Below are 20,845 nucleotides of genomic sequence, written 5' to 3'. Positions count from 1 at the left end.
TTCACAAACTCAGATTCAAATGAAAGGTCTCGTGATCCCATACAAAATTCCTGAATATTATTCGCATCCGACTTTTAAGAATCGAAGAAAAATAATTTTGAAGAATATATGATTGATATGAGAAAGGCGTCATTACACCACTAGGTGGATTAAAACAGGTTTTTTTGTGATCTTTCACAATTATTTGAAAAAATAATTCGATGGTATGAATTTTTTTTCTAATAAACCATATGCTGGCAACAAGGATCACATTTGGACACATTTTTGGAAAACCTTTTCTCGCTTTTCATGGAAAATCAACGAATTTCATATAACCGATTTCGTTGAAATTTTTGAAATTCGTTGATTTTCTTGGCAAATTTCAACTTCCAGCATGATGTTGCGCACTTCGCAACATCATGCTGGGAGACTTAGATTTTGAATTAATTTTGATCAACTTACAAAAATGTAACACATGTAACACTTACTTAAACCGGTAGTTCACGAAAGAGTAACGCACGTAACGTCTACAACTCACAAAAAACTAACGCGTGTAACGCTTCGTAACGCTAAAAACCTGTACAGAGTAACACATGTCACGTTCCGTAACACCTGTCACTTACAAAAAGTAACGCTTCATAACGCCTGTAACTTACAAAAAGTAATGCTTCGTAACGCCTATAACTTACTAAAAAGTAGCGCATCCTACCGCTTGTAACTTACAAACGAGTAACGCTTGTAACGCTTTGTAACGCATATAACCCACAAAAAATAACGCATGTAACGCTTCGTAACGCCAACAACTTACAAAAAAGTAACGCGTGTGACAATTCGTAACGTCTAGAACTTACTAAAAGTAACGCATGTAATGCTTCGTAACGCCTATAATTTCCAAAAAAGTATCGTATGTAATGCAAGTAACGCATGTAATGGCTTCAGCTTACAAGTAACGCTTCGTAACGTTCCGTAACGCTTATAACTTATTAAGAGTAACGCATGTAACGCTTATAACTTACAAAAAGTAACGCATATAACGTATAAAACGGCTTAACTCACAAAAAGTAACGTTCCGTAACGCTTACAACTTACTAAAAAGTAACGCATACAACACTTAGTAACGCCTGACTCACAAAAAAGTAACACTTCGTAATACTCTGTATCGCTTATAACATATCAAAAAGTAACGCATGTAACGCCAACAACTTACAAAAAAGTAGCGCATGTAACAATACGTAACGCCTATAACTTACTAAAAGTATCGCATGTAATGCCTCGTAACGCCTATAACTTACAAAAAAAGTATCACATGTGACGCAAGTAACGCATGTAAAGGCTTCAACTCACAAGTAACAATAGTGTCACTATTTATGTACCATTTAATTTCACTATTTCACTGTCACGTTATTACACTTTCACAAAGTCACTATACTTTAATGTAATATAACAAACGTTACAATACAGATACGCGTATTACGGAATGTTATTTACATCCTTCTTCAGTGTATCGGTTTTATAAGTTTGTTTGAAAGAAACGTAAAACGGAAAGAAACAGGTAGTAACAACCGGGTACGACGGTAAATTGATTGTCAGCGGAGGGTAACAAACTGAAGAAGTGGTATATTAAGAGATTAAGTATTTCCTAAATTTATTTGTATCTTATGTGTCGGTAATAATTTGAATAGCCAGGAGGGCTTATTTCCTTGGTCATGATTCAATAAAGAAATGGAGTTATTTTTGAAGATTGAACTTTCGGCTGTGTCTAATTTCCATGGTACATAAATAGTGACACTATTGAATATATTACGCTAACAGCTTCAAGTGAAAAATAGTCACAAGTAACGCTTCGTAACGTATATAACGGCTTCAACTCACAAAAAGTAACGTTCCGTAACGCTTACAACTTACTAAAACGTAACGCATATAAAACTTAGCAACGCCTGACTCACAAAAAAGTAACACTTCGTAACACTCTTTAACGCCTATAACATATCAAAAAGTAACGCCTGTGATTCACAAAAAAGTTAAGCATGTAACGCCAACAACTTACAAAAAAGTAGCGCATGTAACAATTCGTAACGCCTAGAACTTACTAAAAGTAACGCCTAGAACTTACTAAAAGTTACGCATGCAATGCTTCGCGACGCTTATAATTTACAAAAAAGTATCGCATGTAACGCAAGTAACGCATGTAACGACTTCAGCTCACAAATAACGCTTCGTAACGTTCCGTAACGCTTATAACTTACTAAAAGTAACACATGTAACGCTTTGTAACGCATATAACTTACAAAAAAGTAACGCATGTAACGTATATAACGGCTTCAATTCACGAAAAGTAACGTTCCGTAACGCTTACACTTACTCCAAAGTAACGCATATAACGCTTAGTAGTGCCTGACTCACAAAAAAATAACACTCTCTAACGCTTACAACTTATCAAAAAGTAACGCATGTAACTCTTCGTAACGTCTGTGATTCACAAAAAAGTAACGCTAGTAACGCTTCGTAACATTTATAGCTTCCTTAAAAGTAACGCATCGTAACTCGTTTACAGCAAGAATGCAAGAATCTAAAAGTTTTCAACATTCATGATTTATAATTTATAATTATGATTTGTAACTTTCAAATTAACAAAATTATCGTATACAACGCTTTTTAGCTTCTTTAACTTAACGTAACGTTTCCCATCTCACTATCATTTCGAGTGAAAGATTACGATAATTTAGAGTGCGGATGGGTATAACATAATGAGTAAGTCGATGCCTTTGCGCCTGGGTTCGATTCCCAATCCCGCACATAGGGTCAGAGGGTTTTTCTAGTCCAAAGAGGCGAATGACCTTAAGGTTAAAACCTTTATTATCGGAACAAACAAAAAGTTTAACAGGAGCGCAGCGTTTGGCTAGCGCGAACTCACACCAGCCCGTTGATAAGAATAGAAGCATTCAACCGAATGCTATCGTAAACAACATCTCGGTCGATCGATGGGTGATCAGAGCGCTCTAAATATGGTAAACAAAATATCGAACATTCTACATTAAATAAAGTTTTAGTTGCTGTAGTAAAGATATTCTGATCGATAATTTGCACGAAAGTATGGTAAAAGATACTGAGTGAATGTTTAGTTAGTAATGACATTTTTTTATCAGCCATTCTTCTTAAGGAGCAAGACACTTTGCAAGCGTATGAGTAATGTCAACAATGTGTGCGTAAGAACAAATTCCTGCACTTCTTTTCCTGATTTTATTCAATACATCTTCCATAAGGTTGAAAAATAAACAAATTAGTTCATTAAGCTTAGAATTGCAATTCAAGAAAAGCAAAAATCTTAGTCTGAAACTCTTCCGTTTTTCTGTAAAATTGTTCGAGAAAAATTATTTCAGTTTCAGCTTACTTCCGCTAACACATCTGATTCGCAACGAACACATTCCTAACGTTGCTAACTTTTTTATTAGGGAATTTAAATCTACATTCATAAAATATACGCAATTTTCCATCAAACATTGGTGAAAAATTGATCAAAACTGATATTTCATCCAAAAAGTCAAACTTAACATTCGTTTGAGAAAAAAATAGTGCAAAATAAGATTGTCTAAAACTCTGAACGATTGACTTTGATAAACTGGTTGCACTGCATATTTAAACACATATATCGTTGACATACGTACCAAATAAAATGTGCGTATTACACAAATTGCCTACACACAGGTTCGTGCGCAGAAATTATTCAAGGGAAGGAGGAGGGGGGTTTCAGGGAGGGTTTAAGGGAGAGTTCAAGGAAGGGGTCCAAAGGAGGGAGAGGAAGAAAAGTCAAGTTATTTTCACTTTTATATAAAAAGTACTCTATTGTTAATGGAACTTACTGTTGAAAAATATTGCACGGGGGCCCTTAAGCGGGCCTGCCTACACAAGTAAACTTGGTTTACATTTGATCCTTAGTTTTTGCAGTAGAATGCTTGCCACAGTAATATGTCTTCTCAGCAGAGAGTTGGTTTAAACGTTGTGCAAAACCCTGTACTTCAGTTACTTCTATAAATCATATTCATGCTAAATAGCGTTTAATTGGGACTATGAGAATAAATTAGGTCCGCGTTATTTCAAATTTGTTGCGTTAAAAAAGTTTTTTCAATTTCATTCGATTTTAGTGTACTTGTCTATTCTGATTTTGCTTACTTGTCTATTCTGATCTGTTTCAGGAATATTCTCAGTCATCCATAGACTTCAAAGAATCACGAGTGTGGAGCGCAAAGATTGAGGTTTTTAATGCACTTTGTTATCTGTTATTTGTCTGAACTACAGGTAGTTTTTGGATGCGAGGCCTATCAATTGCATGTAACTAGTATCATGAGCATAGGCCGATGACAAAAAGTTATTAACGCAGTTCCTTGTGCTGGTAGATCTTAAAGCCTGGGCTCCAAGTAGTTTCTGGGTGACCCGGAGCGTCTTCAATAAACCTCTCAATTGTAAGTGAAATCACGAGCATAAACCGTGTTCTATAAGTTCGTTATTGCACTTTGTTATGCTAGTAGATCTTAAGGCTTTACTAATTACTTCAAGTAATTTTTGGATGAATAAGTACTACCTCATAACTTATCACAATGAATCATCACAATTAACTGAATGTTATATCGCGAGTACGGACTACAAAAAAGAAACTCACTAATATCATCGGTTTCGTTGGTAGACCTCAAGTCCAGTATTCCATGGAGATTTTGGAAGGACAAGAACTTCCTGCGACATTACAACAATTTGTCAATTTGCTGAATGTTGTACTACGAGAACATATCGCTCTCAAAGTTATCACTCATGCGTTCATATGCTGATTTCTTTTGTCCATAGAATTTTTGGATGCGATCTCAACTAGATTCTATGAGACCAAACAATTCCGTAATGTTCATTTCAAAAATTCAATTCACTGAAGCATGTTAAATTGTATTTTTCAACGCTATCATCGCGTGAATTAAATAGAAAATCGCGTTATTTCAAATGAAATGCGTGAAAAAGTCGCGTTAATTGAGTTCGCGTAAATTAAGGGTTTAGTGTACTTTTTTCTTCAAGCGCCTGTATTCTCGTCGAGGTAAAATCCAAAAGTTTAGTGCTGACCGATCTCCCGGGCATGAAGCCGTGTTGATCAGAAGAGATGTAATTTTTTGTACGAGAGAACAACATCCTTACTCACTATTATTTCGAAGAGCTTTGAAGTAGCAGACTTATTTGGACACGCTGACATTGGAGGGCTCATCAAACACAGAGGACTACAGTGGGCTGGGCAAGTAGCAATAGCTCCAGAAGTGAGAATGATGCTGTGTGATGCTCAGTGGAAAGCCTGGAAGAGGTTGTCGACGTCGAGCTGGGTGTGTGCAATAATGGAGAATACTGTTGCAACGGTAGTAAATAAATAATTATGCGGGCTGAATTCAATTTTCTCTGAAATTGTTTTTAGATTTCATTAAAACAGAAATGCAGGAGCTAGTATACCCATGAGCCCCTCTAACGCGAATACCTGGACCATTTAAAAAAACTGTGGAAATGAACATATTGAAGTTCTACATTATGTTCATTTCCACTGATATTTTATCGTCAATAAAGAACAGTGAAAAACACTTCTCATTTGGATATTTGTAACCAGTCGGTACACATTATGAGTAGGTTTTATACTTCTTGGAAACAGTGAGGCTATTATGATAACTAAACTCCGGTGGACTGTTTCCGGCTCCGGATGAAAGACGAATTGTAGAATAGGTTTTGCAAGCAACAGTTTTCTTAAAACACTAACATACGCAAGCAAGAAAGACTACACGTAACATACCTTGCAGCAGGTCCTGCTTCCCGTTCTGTTCGACGTGGTGTCCATTGGTCTGCAAATTACCATTACCGTTAATGTAGCTGCTGCTGCTACGGCGAAGTTCTTCCTTGCCGTTCTGTTGTCTGAAACCATTCAAATGATAACCATGCCCGTTGACGTATCCGTTGATGTCGCCATAGTTCAGTCCGTTCAGTTTGATGTTGGGGCTTTCGTTTTCATCCAGTTCCGAAGGACTGCTCGAGTTTCTTCCATTGGACATGTTCCCATTGACATCCAGCTTACCGGTGCTGTAGTTTCCGTTGATGATACCATTTTGTTTACTTTTCAGTAGGTTCTTACTGTTTCTATACTCGATCGGATCGTGACTGTTCCCATTCGAGACACTAAGTTCGCCATTCGTTGCGTTATGATTAGTATTATTATGCCTACTATAAATCACAGATTGAGTTAGGTTCGGTACCCGCGTTGAAGGGTCATACTCGTTGACAGCTGGCGGTGACTGAATACCATTGCCAAGTCGCGTGCTGCGAGATTCGTATCCGTTTCGCAACCGTACCGGCAACGTGGGTGTTTGCTGTTGTGCCTGCTGAGGCTGATGGCTTTGGGTTAGAATGTAACCTATGGATGGTGTGTGTTAGAAAGAAAAAAGCGCATGAACGCCACAAAGTAGCGGTTAGTTACAAAATTGACAGAACAGCAAGTCTCACACAAGCGAGATTAGGAACGAAACTGCAGAAACGGAATGCTAGAAATACTGTTGTGAACTTACCGTGACCATTCGTGTCTTCCTGAGCCTTAAATTGGGATAGTTCCTGCTGTTCCCGCATGAAAGTCTTCTGCCGTTCCGCTCGCTCGCGTCTTCTTCTCAGGCCGGGTGTGACTCCAGTTGTATCCCTGGAATCGTCCCGGTATCCATTTCCGGTTAGATTATGATCAGCTGAGTTTGCCGAACTTGAACTATCCTCGTCAACAGTTTGCTGCAGCGGAATTCGAAGTGGGGCATACAACGTAACTGGTGCCACCGGTGGAGGTATGGGAGGTGGTGGCGGTGGGGGCATATTGGGAGGAACCGAGTATAGTACATGGGGCGGAGGCGGTGGTGGTATTGGCGGAGGTTGTTGTACCACCGTAACCGGTGCCGTTCCGGTACTATGTCGCCGTGACTTCCGTCTATCGTTGACGTTATCGTTCGATCGATATCGAAGCGTTTTTCGAACCGTATTATCTGGTATTCGAATACCATCGGTTTCACCATCCTCGAATCGTAGTACAGTTTCATACAGCTGCAGTTGATCCAGAAGGTCGAGGTCTGTGCCCGGACGAGACATATACCGTTGAATAATGCCTTCCATACCCTGCTGCTCCAGGAAATCACTTTCGTCGTAGAAACTATCCTGATCACTCAGCCCAGACAGGGTTTTATTGACCAGCGAAGTGGCATAGATCAGAAGCTCGGTATCGGCGTTCTCGTAATCTTTTAGAAGTCTGAAAAAGGTTTATATTCATTAGAATAAAGAATCTAAAAGGCTTAAGATAAGCCCAGCAAACATGTGAAAACTGTATTCGTTAAAAATGCAACAATTTGTTATGTTTGTAACTTTTGACTACATGGGTAAAATTTGATGAACTAATTTTTGTCATAGTCTTTTGAACGATTATTGGCTTCCAAGAAAAAAGTTCTTCGACAGAAAATAATGGTCGAAGCCGTGGTAAACCCAGACTAGGAAGATAGCAAAGCAGTTGGAGATCGAACGTGAAACCGTTTAAGAAGACCCAGGCGGTCCTTTTGCACATTATATTTCTCTCCATGCTTTCTCGTATATGTTTAAATTAACTTTCGATGAGCCGATTGACCAAGAAAATTTTGATATTTTCGATTAGAAGTTTGACTACATCAATCGGTCGAATTGGATTAACATTTTTTTCTGTTGGGATATGTAGATGTGTGTATATGGGACTGTGTACTGTAAAACGTATATGTTTGAATTTGTACAGATAGGTATGAGTGAAGTGTATGGATACATGTATGCGTCGGTGTATGTGTGTATTCATCTACGCAAGTTTATATGTTCATATCTGTAGTTAAATCTGTGTAAGTTCTAAGATATTTTTGTAGTACATTATTGATCAAGATTGTCCGATAATTATGCAAAGTACCATTGCATGGAAAATAAAAGGAACTAGACTGAGGTCTATTAAACGCGTTTTTTACACGATTTTTTTTACGCGGATTTCCTAAGTTAAGCGGTTTTTATGCCGATTTCCGAAGTTACGCGGTTCCTTTATGACGAATTTATAAAGTTATCCGGTTTTCTTGTTTTGTCTTAGAAATGCATGAATCGTCTAGATCTGGCGTTATCCCGAAATTTTTGAAAGTCAACTCTCTGACACTTTTGACGATTTCCGATTTTTTGAAAATTTTTTTTCTCTGCAATCTTTCTCAACGCGTTCGGAAAATAATTTTTGGATCACCCTAACAATAAGAGCCACCCTACTACCATATGTATCAAAGTATGGCTTATCTGTCATAGATAATTGTTTGTTCCTCTAAATTGTGGATCCGGATCATTGTGCAGTTATTGTAAAGCCTTTCTGTATGAGAAATGCACAAATATCCTAACTTTGTAATAGCGATTCAACACATAAACACAAAATGTGTCTCCATCAAATAATGCTACCGCTTGTTTGGCAGCCTTGCTGGTTGCTAAAAGGTGTATCGATTTTCGTAGCTTGGAAGATTCAATGGATCTCTCCAGGGCAGGCGACGCAAAGTTGAGACAACTAAGTGCTCACAAGTTCCTATCTCATGCCTCCCCGTGAGTCTATGATAACATTTGTTCAGTAGAACGGCGTCGTCTGGGTGCAAGCGCTTCATTTGTTTATTTATTTATTTTGGAGCAAGAAAAAGCCCGATGGAACTGAAATATCACAATTTCTCACTCCAGTGGGCATAAAACCTTATCATTATTTATATCAACAGATTTCAATAATCCAACAGAGACATGTATAATACTATCAATTAAAACTAACCCTAACTAACTAAGTCTATAGCACTTAGATGACACTAAGCCCACCGAGTCAACGATGGTGATATTACATAAAAACTAGAGAAAAGAAGAAACATGTGGTTAGATAAATGCTGTAAGAGGTGGGTAGAAGGAGGGAGTGGTAAATGAGAGTGGGCGGACGAAACGTGGTTAGAACCGACATATAGATCTAATTATGGGTCGAAAAAGATGGTAGAAGAACGAAGAAGAGAAGAGAAAAGGAGATAAAAAAGGTATGTTTCAACGAGCGAATTTATTAGTTTTCAATGGATATGGTGGAGAGACGAAGGGGTGATCGAGCGCAAAGAATTAATATTAGTACTATAACTGAAAATATAAAGAATCATGGAATAATCGTATCGTATTTCGTGAGAGATGAAAATCAAAGTTCTATGAGCAACTATTGTAAAAATGTCACATACTGGAAAAAGGTTCATGGATGAGAACGAAGACAACGACAATGAGTGTCAAAATTGAACAATTGTAGGAGATCAGGACAGTCAACACGTGATTGAATCAGATCAGAAATGAAAACAGTCTTGCAAATGTTCCTAAGAAAAGACAGCGGATCTAGCTCAATAAGTCGATAGCGATCTTTGTAACTAGGAACTAGCACTCCATGGTAGATTACGAATTCTTGAAATCCAGTTCGTGATTGAGAATAACACCCAAGTTCTTTAACGAGGATTCACGTTTGAGGCCATTTTGCGAGAGATGATAGTCGTATGTAATCATTGAGCGTTTTTGGGGAAAAAAATAACGGAACATTTGGAGGCGTTAAGTACTATCCTGTATGTCAAACTGAGCTTGCAGAAAACGTAGTTCCCTTATGATAACAGTTCGGCTGAAAAGTTCGTATCGTTTAATAGAAACACACATTTTTTTGCCAAAATTCATTTTTATTATTCAACATAATTGCCATCAGAGGCGATACAGCGATTATAGCGATCTTCCAACTTTTCGATACCATTTTTGTAGTACGATTTGTCCTTTGCCTCAAAATAGGCCTCAGTTTCAGCGATTACCTCTTCATTGCTTCTAAATTTTTTACCAGCGAGCATTCTCTTGAGGTCTGTGAACAGGAAAAAGTCACTGGGGACCAAATCTGGAGAATACGGTGGATGAGGGTGCAATTCGAAGCCCAATTCGTTCAATTTCAGCATGGTTTTCATCGACTTATGAAACGGTGCATTGTCTTGATGAAACTAAACTTTTTTCTTCTTCAAATGGGGCCGTTTTTTTGAAATTTCGTCCTTCAAACGCTCTAATAACGCTATATAATAGTTACTGTTGATGGTTTTTCCCTTTTCAAGGTAGTCGATGAAAATTATACCATGCGAATCCCAAAATACAGACGCCATAACCTTACCGGCCGATTGTTGAGTCTTTCCACGCTTTGGGTTCGGTTCATCGCATGCAGTCCACTCAGCTGACTGTCGATTGGACTCCGGAGTGAAGTGATGGAGCGATGTTTCGTCTATTGTTATATATCGACGAAAACAATCGGTTTTATTTCGATATAACAGCTCCAAACACTGCTCAGAATCATCAATTCGTTGTTGTTTTTGATCGATTGTGAGCTCACGAGCTTTCTCATATCCAAATATTCGTGAATAATATGTCCAACATGTTCCTTTGATATCTTTAGGGTGTCAGCTATCTCGATCAACTTCACTTTACGGTCATTGAAAATCATTTTGTGGATTTTTTCACGTTTTCATCGGTAACAGCCTCTTTTGGACGTCCACTGCGTTCATCGTCTTCGGTGCTCATATGACCAGTACGAAATTTTGCAAACCACTTACGAATTGTTGCTTCGCCCGGTGCAGAGTCTGGATAACACTCATCAAGCCATTTTTTGGTATCGGCGGCACTTTTTTTCATCAAAAAGTAGTGTTTCATCAACACACGAAATTCCTTTTTTTCCATTTTTTTTCACAATAACAAAAGTAGCTTCACTCAAAATGCAATATCTCACAAACTAATAATCAGACAGCTGTCAAATTTATACACGTATCTTTTGAAGGTTGGTACTAACTGAAAATGGTATGGATTTAATTCTAGTGGCGCCCTCTCATAGAAACGATACGAACTTTTCAGCCGATCTGTTATAGTTTAAAGTCATCAGCAAATGATAGTTTGAAACATTTCACGGAGATCATTGAGGTAGAGTAAAAATATGAACGCTTCTAAATGACTTCCTTGAGGTACTCCAGAGCTAACCAAGTAAGTGGAACTACTATATCGATTTTGATTGGTTCTTTTTGGCAAGCATTACCTGGGAGAGGCAAAAAATATGAAATAAACCGTATTCTGGATTGAATCTGTTATAAATTTAGAATGGAACAGCTAGCCTAGGCAGGTATGTTCAGAAGAAAGAAATGAATTCTATTTTACCTTCTACTTGAGGGGGTCGAACACTAAATTCGAGTGTCTGTAAGAGATGAATGCATCCAATCCAGTAAAGCGCCACTAAAGCCCAGTCTCGCGAGTTTAGCAATGGTTATTTGTAGAGATTGTAGAGATCGGATGATAAAAGATGTATGAGATACAAGATTTGTAGATGTTGATCTCTTAGGCATAAAACCGTGTAAAGTTTCAGATATTCAGATAATCATTCAAATAGGTCAAATATTTCGGCTTGACATCCTATTGCTGAAGTGTTCTTGAGCCCCTTGATGTAGTTTTAAATTGACTTTATTTTAACCAGGCTTGTAGTCTTTGTTTTGATAGAAACCGTCAGTACTATAAAAAAAAAATTTCCGAAAATTGAATATTTGAATACGATTGGTAAGAAATAGGACATTGAATACATATTGGTAAGATCGAAAAATATTATTCGTATACACAAAGCTGTGAAACATAAATCAAATACGCGTCGATTGCTTGCCGCTTTAAAGGGATCGAAATTCTTTATGTAATGTTTGAATCCATTTGATGCAAACATTGCATTGAGGTGAGGCCGGACGATGGAACGGTGACCTCGGAGCATGATTTGCTCTGTATACGAAATGGGTCATCGGAATTCGATTTAACAGGAATGTCAAAGAAGGTTGCACCAGCCTAGTAAAGAAATTTACCGATTGGGTTTACGCGCGCGGTTTAAATGAACCAGTCCTGGTCAATTTCGATCAGTAGGTATAAATAAAATACATAGAAACATCTTTTTTCTATTAGTTCGCGTTTCGCCTTTGGCACATCAGTGCTGAAATCAATTCAAATTGATTGCTCATCAGTGCTTGAAGAAGTCGATGGTCAATCGTTTTCGTCCGAGACGTTACAAAAATTGTGTGAACTTTACGCCTGCTTAACGGATCAAATTGGACTGTTTGGCAGAGATCGCGGTTCAATTTGAACTACATTAAGTGCTGATAAGCCGAAGGCGAAATGCGAAGAAATCAAAACGATATACCTTATAATCAAAAAAGAACCGGAATTTTCATTTTAAAATTCCCGCGCTTGTCCAATCGGTTAACTTTTATTCTCGCAACATTGGCAACACTTTTATACACATTCTGTCAAATTTTGACGCATATCGTACGATTAGTTTTTGTTTGGCGTCTATACAAAGAAGTTGAACAAATTTCGTGTGACGATTTTTATAATGGATGAAAATTTAGAACAATGGCTCGCCTTCGAAGCGCCATTCGGTCGATTGTTGTGCGGTTTCGACATCATATTCCTAGATCCACACCTCATCACCAGTTATGATGCATTCGATGAATGTGGGGTCACTATCTGCAATGGAAATCATCTCTTTGGCCACATCAACACGACGCTGTTTTTGAATGAAATTCAACTTTTTTGGCACCACCCGAGAAGCGACGCGTTCCAAACCCAAAACATCAGTTAAAATGTGTTCGGCTGATCCATAAGAGATGCCCAACAACACAGCAATCTCTCTAATCGGTACAGAACGATTTTGCAACACGATTTGCTTCGCCGATTCAATGTTTTCTTCAGTAACAGATGTTGTTGGGCGGCCAGGGATCTCATCATGATCCAAGCTTGTACGACCACCTTTGGAGCGTTTATACCACTCGTATGCCTGTGTTTTTCCAAGACACGATTCACCAAAGGCCTTTTCTAACATTTTCAACGTTTCGGAACACTTAAATCCATTTGCAACACAAAATTTGATGCACGCACGTTGTTCTAAATTTTCATCCATTATAAAAGTCGCCACACGAAAATTTTTCAACTTCTTTGTATAGACGCCAAACAAAAACTAATCGTACGATATGCGTCAAAATTTGACAGAATGTGTATAAAAGTGTTGCCAACGTTGAGAGAATAAAGTTTACCGATTGGACAATCGCGGGAATTTTAAAATGAAAATTCCGGTTCTTTTTTGATCATAAGATATGTACTTTATACAAACCAAAAACCCTTATTTAACCTAATGATCTTTTTTTCTGTAAACCGCTGCCAGACAGTGCTTGGTATAGGTCAATCACACACACACCGCTTGTTTGGCAGCTTTGCTGAGCTGATTTCATTCGTGACGGTACCAGGACACTGAAGTAGATAAAATGGCGGATGCATGGAAATCGATTCACTTTCACAAAAATAACCCTCATTTCGTTTTTATAGTGACAACACCTATGTTTTTAAGCACTAATTGCATCTAAACTTGAACATTGTTATGGTAGATTTTAGAGGCATGCTTTGGAATTCTAAATATTCAATGATCAAGTTGAAAGATGTTGTTTCTATCTATGCAATTCTTCGTTCAGAAGAAAGACTTTCCCGACCGCTAAAGTCAATGAAATATTCTGAATTTTTCACAGAATAATCTAAACTAGTTTTATAAAACGCTTCTGAGAAAATTATATTTGAAGCATGAAAAGAGCCTTCTGAAGCACTCTAAAGCATACTGGCCTCAGACTTTAAGGCCAGGTTTCTCCAAAAAACGTGTTTCTAAGAAAAACCACTTATTGTTTAAAATTTGTTTGATTGTGAATAAGTTTTTTTAAATAACAATGAACAATGTGTGATTCTAGTTCCAACCATAGAGAGATATCTAACGAGTAAAATGCCATTTGGTTTATGTTGATACGTGCAGTAGTTTTGAAATTCGAGTGACAACCAGTTGAAATAAGGCGCATGAGTAATGTCACAGGCATAACTGGAGGGCGTGAATACGAATAAAAATGGTAATCGTTCGTAGTGGTTGATTGAGAGAATTTTGAAACTTTTACTGTTTCGCTTTCAGAATTGTTACGGTACATTTATCTAAAGATTGTTAATTTTAATATATTTGTGATTCTGTCATACAACTGAAAATTTAATCATAAAATTATGATCATATTTCCGATGGCATGCAGCAAATATTATGTTGATACGTAAGATACAACAAGAGATATTCACGATCAAAAACTTATTACTCTCTAAAGGGGTAAATTTTGAGGCATTCCATCTGTCAATCTAATCTTCCAAAAGAAAAAGTTACAGGGGGCCAAATCTGGCGAATACGGTGGTTGAGCGATGACTATCGTTTCATGTTTCAGTTACAAAAAATCAGCTTTTTTGGTACGAGCTTGGCATCGACGCGTTTCATACCCAAAAACGATTCTGCAACTTCACAAAATTTCAATTTTTTTCCATAGCAAAAATAGCCATAAAAATTTTTCGTGTCGTAAATAAACAGCTGCCAAACACACACTAATTGACATATCCCGCTCAAACTTAACAGGAATGTCAAAGAATGTTGTACCAACCTAGGAAAAAAGAATTACCGATTAGGTTTACGCGCGCGGTTTAATTGAACCAATCCGGGACAATTTTGATCAAAAGGTAAATTAAAGTAGATCACTAGGAAAAGGCGAATATCATAGTTGGTGCAACCGAAATGTATAGTGAAGAATGACAAAGCGCGTACATTAAAGCGGGCGCCCAGAAGATCCCCGATCAAGAATTTTCCGTTGGCCAGTCCCACCTGGATGTTTCCTGAAGAAGAATGTTGACAAATTTGCCAAGAAGAATTTTGTTTGGCAGGCGAACTGTGTGTGTGTGGCAAGCTCAACTTCTATATGTGTAAAAAAGAATTCCTCCAGAAGCACCTGCTGCCATTCTTCTGGTTCCAAGAAGATGACACGCTGTTTTGTCGGTTCTGGCATCGTGCTACTACGCAAAACCTGTAATGAAGTGTGGTCCGAAGCCAACGATGTTAAAAACAATATATCGAAGACACTTCGCTCAATTGAACAATGCCGGGCGAATATAAAGGACAAGCTGCGGTAAACAGAGAAGGTATTCAAGAACAACAAGGATTTAAAGAAAGAGAGAATGAAAGTGTGTGTTGGATGATGGTGCAAGTGTTGCAAAGGATTTGATAATTATCGTTTAGTTCAAGATAATTATTGAGATACTCAAAAGTTTTGGTGATCATATTTGTCTATTGCATTTTTTACGAGTACAATCTTTACATGGGGGCATGTTTCCAGTATGCACATCGTTGGATCTGTTTAAGACGTTTTACTACAAGAATAACACTTACCTCATAATATTATTCCAAGGCACCACCCCACGCGCCATATCGATGAAGCGAATCGCACTGACCATCAGATAACAGTTCCCTTCGCAGTATTCCACAAACACCAACAGCAGTTTCAGGGCAGTCTTGATCACTAGCCGATACTTGGATGCGATCAACGAGTACAGCCACTGCAGTGTGGGTGAGTGTTTCATTACCCCGTTCATGCCATCCACGTACAGCATGACTTGTCCGAGGGCCCGGAGAATATAGTTCTGATAGTTTTGATCGGCTTCGTTGCCAATCTGCACCAGACAGTTGAGGCCTCCGAGTGCCACGAAGCCATGCACCAGATCCTTGTCCTCCTGGAATATCTGCTTCAATGAAAACAGCGCCCGCCGCAATTCTCGTCCCTCCGATGAAAGTAGTTTTTCTGAAAAGCAAAAAAAAATCCTGGCTTAGTTCTCTACGTCGTTGAACACTTTTTTGTCAAATACCCAAAACAGTATTTCTTTGGGAATAAAGTTTTTTATAGAAGTTCGTTTCGAAACGTACACAAATGTAAGTCATATTGCAAAACAATCCAATCGCAAAGATCCATAAAAATGCCATTCAATACAACGAACGGCTGAACCCCGTCAGGGCAGGAAAGACAAGGCTGACAAAGTGATACAAACTTTCCGACCGACCTGCAGGGCTCCGGAATGAAAGAACTTTTCCGGCGATTACCTTTCATTCAATGGCCCTGATTCTGTTGGTTCAGGTATTTCATTCCACTCGGTAAAACTTTCAGATAAACAATGCCAAGTAAAATTGTTCCTCTTCATACCAAACCCCGAAGGAAAGCGAACTATAAACTGCAGCCTCCCACCTCCACATAACTGTTTTTCACCGTTGTGAAGGAATCCTTTTGCTCCCACATTAGAAGCAATGTTTGAGTGGGGCCTTGTTTGGGTAGTTCCAGTTCAATCTGCATGAGTGGAAGAAGGATTGTCCGTATGAGCTAGGATAGAGGTTGGCTTTGAAATTGTGCATCTTTAAATGCAACTACGGCTACGACTACTGGTGACCGGTGATTGAAAAGGGGAAGTGAATTTTACTGGAAGCAATCCTTTCTCTTTTGACTGTTGCAGCATGACCGTTCGACAGCGCCGAGATGTTTTGGCCTAACTACACACTACTAATAACTTGTGGAGTAAAATGATGTAGGCGTAACAGGAGATGCGATTCACTTCCTAATGAATGATTAATAACCAACCTTGTGCATTATGGTTACTGTGAATTATTACGATTATGATGTTGCTACCTTCAGGGAGTTGGGTGTTCTGGTATTATAGTAATTTGATATTGATTGGGTTGTGAGGAGACTTGCGTAATCATATCAATTATTCAACTTGGTAAACTTAGTTGCGATTTACGATATTATTCAACTTGTCACTGGAAATACATTCACGCATCAATTTGAGTAGATAAAGGTGCGTATTTCTACCAATAAAATACAGATTAATTTGTCCAGTGCTCTATTGATTTCAAATATATAAAAATGTTCTAGTTTCTTGAGAAAGCATATAACCGAGATCTACCCAAAAAAATGTGGTATACTCAACGTAAAAATGAAGCGTAATACAGAGTCGATGTCATTAAACTTCGTCGATATGTTAAATTTATTAACAGTTATTCGTCTCTTGATGCAGTCTAGATCTTAACAGAAACCTGATTGAGCCAACTTCTGCCGTACATGTACATTGTGCGCGGTTGTTATAATGCCGTCCAGTATTTACAAACTACATACATTGATTAATTACACAGATGGCGCCTCTAAGATGGCACAACAGAAAGAACAATTCCGGGGATTGCAAAAGCTTATAGTTAAACTAGATTGATTAGCGCTGGAATACTTTTTGAGATGTCAACAAGTAATTGTCGACTGAAAGATCCTACTATCCCATAGAACGCAATTGAATTTTATTAGGATATGACTTCCGATTTCGGAATTACAGGGTAATACGTGAACAAATCAATTTAAGGAGCTTGTTTCATACAAAAACGGCGATACAAAAACGAACAAAAAGTTCTTTGAACTTTTTTCACCGTGCTCTCCGGTTTCAACTCTTTCTTACCCAAGTAGCAAATGTAACTTATTGAAATTTCAAGAGGTTCTACAATTGTTTTAGAATTGTTTTTTATGTTAGATATGTTCAAAAAGATTTTTAAATATATTAAAATCGGTTGTGCAACTTATATCTGTTAAGTTTCACGATAATACCGAAAAAATCACTATAGAACAATTTTAAGTACATATATCTAAAACAATTGTGCAGCAAATCACCAACTTGCCCACGTTGCACTAGTAGTTATAGAAGCTCTGCCAAAATTTTCACATCGTCATGTAAAAACGAAGTAACTAAAACAATTGTTCAACGTATCAGAAATTTTCCAAATGGTTGTCATAATTGTATCGAGCACAATATATGCCGAAATGGCTGTATATCTCTTGTGATAGTGATATTATGCTTTCCGCAAGGCAAAAACTGATAAACCGAATTGAAAACCTCGCAGTAAAAACTATTTTGTTGCCGAGTCCGCATTGTCTTGACTGCCTCATGAAATTTTAGGTCAGTGTGTGCAGTTTTCTTCATTTTTAGAAAAACAATTCGAAACTTGCAAATAAGGTGTACCAGGATTATCTACTTGAAATGAACGTAAGACTTGCCGACATGAGAATATTATCATAAAATTTCAGAAATACATCATTGCATACGCAATGAAAACAAAAATCAAATGTATTCGCTTTTCATCTCGCGAAAAAATGAACAGACCTGACATCACTTTTCAAAGATAGTGAATGAAAAGTTAAGTTCATCATAGTTACTCACATAGCTATATATTACCACTTGAGCAACTTGTTTTTGCAACTAAAGCACATGGGCTCACCAAAATAATACCTACAGTGCGTATCACAAATGTCGGGTTCACTAAGATGAATGACTAGACTGTTTTGTTGTTTAAGTCAACTAGTTTGATAAAAATAAAAACAACTATTTTGATAAAAATAAAATCAAAAATTTCTCTTTGCAATATTTACATTTTTATATTTCCATTTATTTTGGTGAAATAAATCATTACGTGAGGTGAACCATTTTCTTTCCAACACACTGTTACCCTCGATGCCATATTGGAAAATATTGAAGAACAATTCATTTCAAGATTTTTCAGATTAATTGAAACGTCAATGTGATTAAAATCGTCTGGAAAGGTGTATGAATATTTGATGGCTTTCTTATACATATTTTGAACACAATTCCGATCATATTCATTGAAAAGAATAGATTGTTATTTGCATAGAAATAGATGAAAAATCATCAAAACACGTACATTCAAAGGCGCTTGAAAATTTCAGGCGTACGACGACATGTTTTACCATTAAAATGCAGTTCGTTGTCGATTTTCTATTTACTAAAACACAACAGATCAATTCTACAATATGTAGTATTACCATTTATTTATGTGCAGAATATTTTTAAAGTTCCATTTTTGTGTTACGAGCAGTTGTATTGAAAATCAAATGTGAAACTTACTCATTAGAAATTATGTTAGCTATGTTTTTGTAAACATCAATTCAATTCTTGTTTACATTACGTAGTAGTTTTACAGTTGTTTTTTCGCTGATTTAATTGCTGCATTTGCAATGGGGTCGATGCATGAGTTTTTGTATTAGTTGCACAATAATTGTGAATAAATGTTCGTGACAACGAAAGAACTTTAAGATATGTTGCACAACACAGTAAAATTGCGCTTTTTCCATAACACAACAGTTACTAAAATAGTAATATGAACTAATCTGATAAATTGCACAAACTGTAGAAAAATACAGGACAGCAACTTAACGTGCTACTTGGGTAGGCTGCCCACATCTAAAACCACCTACGGTCACTACGAACCATTGACTAGCACATGCCATCTGTTTAACAACTGTTCCAACGTATTTGACTCTCATCACTCCCGCTCTAAAAAGACCGTCCCTCAGTCATCTAGTACTAATTTTGAGTTCTAAGTATTAATATCATTTGATAGTTTCTAAGACATAGTTTAAAATGTTTATGTATCATTTGGATCATTGTAATCTGTTAATGAAAAAAAATGAGGAGGTTTTATGCCTGTTGGAGAGAAAGTTTAAATTTAACTAGCTCCAGCTGGCTTTTCTCTGTTTCATAATAAAATAATAATAATAACTAGTCGATTCTTAAAATGTGTACGTCTAATCAGTTGATGGCCGAAAAATTTGATTTCGAATATATTGGTTCCTGTTTCCCGGTTCTAGAAGTATATTCTCAGTGGGCTTACGACATGTTTTGTTCGCTAGTAAAACAGTCACTTACTATTTCAATTTATACCCAAAATCTTCATCTAGCTGATTTCAAGTAGGTATCATTTTATAAAAGAACTGAATAATATTAAAACAAGATCTTTTTTATACTGGCTTGTAAGATGTTCACTACAAATATCTATTTAGTAAAGTACATATCATATCAGTACATAAGTGAATAATATTTTACCCATTCTAATGATTTTTTAAGGCACTATAGATACCATTTTCACGCTTGGTGAGAGGATATCAATAATTTATATTTTAGAATTCCTAAATTCAATTATTTACGTTTCGCATTCAGCTCATCAGTGCATTAGCAGATTATGTTGACCTACTAATGCCACCTCGCGGATCAACATAATCCGCTAAGCAGATGTGAAGTCATTGCTCTTTACAACGCACTTATTTTACACTAAATGTGCAATGTCTATTCTGACGTGCCGAAAGTAACGAATGCTGGCCGCCAACAGATAGTAGTCATTTGCGAGTTTGGAACCTCTTGGGTTCCGATTTGTGCTAAAGTGCACATGACTAAATTCAATAAAATTCAGTTTGCGATAATTTTTTCAAATTGCTATTCAATTTGTATTTTCGAGATGGATTTGACAAGTAAGTCAGATGGCTGAAAACGATTCGTTGTGGATTTTTCAATTTATGAATGAATTTGAACCATTGCATGTTTGATTTAATCGGTCTTGTCCCCTACACAACCTTGTAATTTTTTGCTCTGTTGTTTACCGCCTTATAATTGTACCGTTACAATTAAGCAAGTGACGCGTTGAACGATTGCAAAATTCACTTAATCAATCAACTAGTACGTGCGATTATCGATATTCGGAAGTGTGGAAAAAGCACGTCAATTTTATTCGTATTCACATCGTCCAGTTATGTCTCTGACATGACCCTCCCGCCTTTTTTAATAATACAATAATAATATGAGAATATGAGTAAAATGAGAAAGGTACATAACGCCATCAGGTGGATAGCAATTACTAACAATTTTAACAAATTTTAAAATATAGTTAAATACATTCCGCAAATAACGCATAAAGGTTTTCTTGGATGAAAAATACTAATTATGAGGTAGGACTACATATTTGTTTGGGGAGAGGTTCATTTCGCCGAAAGCAATTTCGCCGAAAGTCGTTTCACCGAGAGTCGTTTCGCCGAAA

The 20,845-nt window shown here is 37.2% G+C and overlaps 1 protein-coding gene across 9 annotated transcripts in view; it reads right to left on the bottom strand.

The window, feature by feature from the left end:
• The window catches only part of LOC131437244 (FH1/FH2 domain-containing protein 3), a 328,287-nt gene that overhangs the window by 32,693 nt on the left and 274,749 nt on the right, over nucleotides 1-20,845 (bottom strand). For 7 of the 9 annotated variants that reach the window (XR_009230740.1, XR_009230739.1, XR_009230741.1 and 4 more), the window contains 3 exons: nucleotides 15,329-15,737; nucleotides 6,552-7,267; nucleotides 5,786-6,400 (listed from right to left, as the gene is read on the bottom strand). Coding sequence is in view for 6 of the 9 variants with exons in the window: in XM_058606462.1 (XP_058462445.1) it covers nucleotides 5,786-6,400; nucleotides 6,552-7,267; nucleotides 15,329-15,737 (1,740 nt within the window). In the remaining 3 variants the exon portion in view is untranslated. The remainder of the gene's footprint in view (nucleotides 1-5,785; nucleotides 6,401-6,551; nucleotides 7,268-15,328; nucleotides 15,738-20,845) is intronic. The other 2 variants (XM_058606465.1, XM_058606468.1) reach the window with 1 other exon arrangement.

Source organism: Malaya genurostris, chromosome 3, assembly GCF_030247185.1.
Source record: "Malaya genurostris strain Urasoe2022 chromosome 3, Malgen_1.1, whole genome shotgun sequence".
Taxonomy (NCBI): Eukaryota; Metazoa; Arthropoda; class Insecta; order Diptera; family Culicidae; genus Malaya; species Malaya genurostris.
The sequence above is the reverse complement of the archived record's forward strand: the minus strand, read 5'-3'. Positions and strand labels throughout refer to the sequence as shown.